Raw genomic sequence first — 3,282 nt, 5'->3', positions numbered from 1 at the left:
AGACATAGCATATGTGAGACACTTATGGGAAATTTTTAAGGATTTTTATACTCAATCTTATCAAAATATCTGTTGAATGGATACTATTATTATCTATATTTCACAACTGAACAAACTGAAGAGCCTCAAAGAAGTGAAGTTGCCCAGGATGAAAAGGTTATTTCTTTCATGTATTTTTAAATTGAGGATTAATTGTCATTTCCTTTAAATATTTATCAAGAATACTGGTGAGTTAGAAACCATGTCATTCCAGAAATTGAAAGAATTTATAATAATACTTTCTTTTAAAAATATTTTCTTTAAAAAATTTTTTTTAATATTTTATTTTTGTCTTAGCCGCTGACATGAAACTAACTTGACCTTTAAACCCAGTGTTCTCCTTTCCTCAACCTTTTCCTTGGATCACATTTTCATTTGGAGCCAAGTCCTACAAGAAAAAAATCACCAAATTGTGAAAAAAACAGGCATATTTCCCTTCAGAAAAATCAAAGCTAGAATGTTTATCGATTAAAGTGTCCCCCCACACACACACATACACAGCTTGTTTCAGCTCGAGTGTCTTCATTTTTGTGACTCAGGACGGGGCAGGCTCCTTCTTCCAAATTTCCCCAAAATAGACCATCTGTCGATGAGCAGCAAGCCAGAGCTTTGGACAGGATGCCACATACAGGGAGACTTCGGTGTGTTCAGACCTTCACATCTGGCTTACGATGGAAAAAATATCTCAATTCGGGAGTGACTAAGCAAGTACTTTAGGATCACTTACTTCAAATCCACATTCTGCAACAGTCCAAGAAAAGAGACAAAGTCCTCATGTACCTCAAGGCTATGGGCCCCCCAATGCTTAGCACAGTTATCCTCAGATGTAACTGCTTCTCATGGTGAGCTTCTTCCCTGTCTCCTGGGTGAAGAACAGTGAAGCCAAGCCTCTCCCACAGACAGAAAAAAGGCTATCATCCTTTCGTTAAGAATTTCAATCCATCACACAGTTCTGGATGAATTCTTCCTTTTGCATATATAAAGATGAACTGGGGCTTTAAGAAAACTGATTAGGCTGGGAGGACTAAGGGAGGAATTGAGTTCACAGAAGTTTATCAGCCCACCTATTTGAACTCTACTGTTTTAGCTTCCTTTTCAAAAAATTCTATGGTTCCTGTCTCCCTGATATATATACAGATATATTCACCATTTTAGACCACATGACTCAATGGTCTCAACGTGCAGGTGCTCGGTGGCAGCCATCTTTTCCTCGTTCTTTCCCTTTTCCCAAATAAAACCGTTTTGATGATGAACTACCTAGTCAATATTATTTGTCAGCTGACAGCATTTAGATAGACTGTGTTTTCCATACCAGCTTTATATGTTCTTGTATAGTTTCAAAAACCACAAACACATTGAAATTGGAACATGAAATATTGGGAATCAAAAATAACACAGGGGGCAAACCCCATGGGATGAGGTAGTCAACGATATAGCTTATGTGCACATCACCCCATCGCAACCTCTCCAGAGGCAAGCTCAGGAACCAACAGGCAGCCACTGCCAAGCCTCCCCAAGATCACATGGTCCTCATGGTCCAACAGTCAAGTTTGAAAAAGCAACCTAGACCAAGACCAAGCCGGGTGGTTGGATTTAAAAGAAGCCCAAGTGTCTTCTGCCATAGAATTTTTGTGAAAGTCAGCTCCAGGCCCTGAGGAACAGAGGTGCTGGGCTGGAAATGTGCTTCCCTCAGTGGAGTGTGATGTTTGGAGACTAATATTAAAAGGCACTAGGTGAGAAGGCAGGTGAGTCCTGTTTCTGTTACACCTTCTCCTTGACTCTGCCACCTGCCAGAGGTCTCACTCCCAACACTTATCCCAACCCTGAGTTAGAGTTCTCTCCAAAGTCTAAGACTGAGGACTCTGCCTTGACTAGGTCCCTTGGCTCTTCAAAGCATTGACTTGTGGTGGGACACAACCCCTCACAAATGAAGATTTTCTGTACAAAGGTCAATATGCCTTACAAAGGGTAACTTGAATTTGGTTTTCACAACTTCCCCCATGTCTGCTGTTTCTTAAAATTAACCAGCCTAAAATAATCTTTATACAAAATACACATATTTTGGGGTGATAAATTCTGTTCCCCTGCAGCTCCTAGTCAACAAGCCTGTTGCATGTTACTATACTGAATACTTATGCAACTGTTACATGATGGTAAGCATTGGTGCAATGTGTTGCATTACAAAGATGTTCCCATGGTTATGATGTCACTAAGCAATAGGAATTTTTTAGTAGCATTATTATCATATGGGAGCATCATTGTATATGCAATTCACTCACAGACTGAAATGTCATCATGCAGTGCATGCCTGTATTCACTCATTTCAGAGGCTGTGATATATTCTGTGTTGTTTCCATTATACAACGGCCCTTCAGTGTCACCAGGTAATACAGTTCTGAAAAGGACTTTGTAATAAGCAGAAGAAGGGCCTCCAAAAGATGTCTACATTCTAATCTCCGGAAACTTTGAATATATTATTTTCTGTAGCGAGGGGAGGATTAAGGTAGCCCTTGAAATAGTTATGCTATCAGCCTGCAGCTTTAAGATAAGAGGATTGGCTGTGATTATACAGGTGGGACTAATGTAATGACCACAATCCTAGAGTGTGGAAGGAAAGGAGGAATAGTTGGAATCAGAGGGAGATTGGAAGATGCTCCACTGCTGCTTCAGAGATGGAGAGAGGGCCACGAAGCAAGGAATGCTTGTGGCCACAAAAAACTGGAATAGGAGAGAAAAGCGACTCTCTCCTGTAGCCTCCAGAAGGAACCGGCCTTGCATACATCTTTTTGGTCTATTGAGACTTGCTCGGGATTCTAAAATAGAATATAGTAAGAACATTAATTTGTTCTTATATATTATACCCTACTGTTGTAATTTGTTACAACAGAAATGTAATACATTTATCCAATAATTTATTTTTTTTGTAGGATAGTAAAGTTTAGCCTCTCAGTTTATTCTATTTGCTTCCTTTGGGTAAGTGTACTTGTGTTGAAATCCCACCTTAAATAGAAGAAGACATGTAAAGTCAATTTGAGGAATTTCCACTCTTAGCTGGTCTAATGAGTTCTCCATTGCATAAAATAAATGTGGATCTGACTTTGAGGCCTTTGTGCATTAAGATAGGAAATGTAATGCATTATTAAAATTAAGGTCAGGGCTGGCCGAGTGGCGCGATGGTTAAGAACTCGCTTGGGATGCCAGAGGGCCCCGGTTCGGATCCCACATATGAGGGCCAGTGACACT

At 40.0% G+C, this 3,282-nt stretch overlaps 1 protein-coding gene across 1 annotated transcript in view; it reads right to left on the bottom strand.

The window, feature by feature from the left end:
• Positions 1 to 385: 385 nt before the first annotated feature.
• LOC109377943 (olfactory receptor 7A17-like) overlaps positions 386 to 3,282 on the bottom strand; it is a 69,353-nt gene continuing 66,456 nt past the window's right edge. The window contains exon 2 of the mRNA XM_019634422.1: positions 386 to 427. Within this exon, the coding sequence (XP_019489967.1) occupies positions 386 to 427 (42 nt within the window). The remainder of the gene's footprint in view (positions 428 to 3,282) is intronic.

The sequence above is a fragment of the Hipposideros armiger genome, unplaced genomic scaffold, assembly GCF_001890085.2.
Source record: "Hipposideros armiger isolate ML-2016 unplaced genomic scaffold, ASM189008v1 scaffold_1652, whole genome shotgun sequence".
In the NCBI taxonomy this organism is placed as follows: domain Eukaryota; kingdom Metazoa; phylum Chordata; class Mammalia; order Chiroptera; family Hipposideridae; genus Hipposideros; species Hipposideros armiger.
Note: the sequence above shows the minus strand (reverse complement) of the source record. Positions and strands in the feature narration are given on the sequence as shown.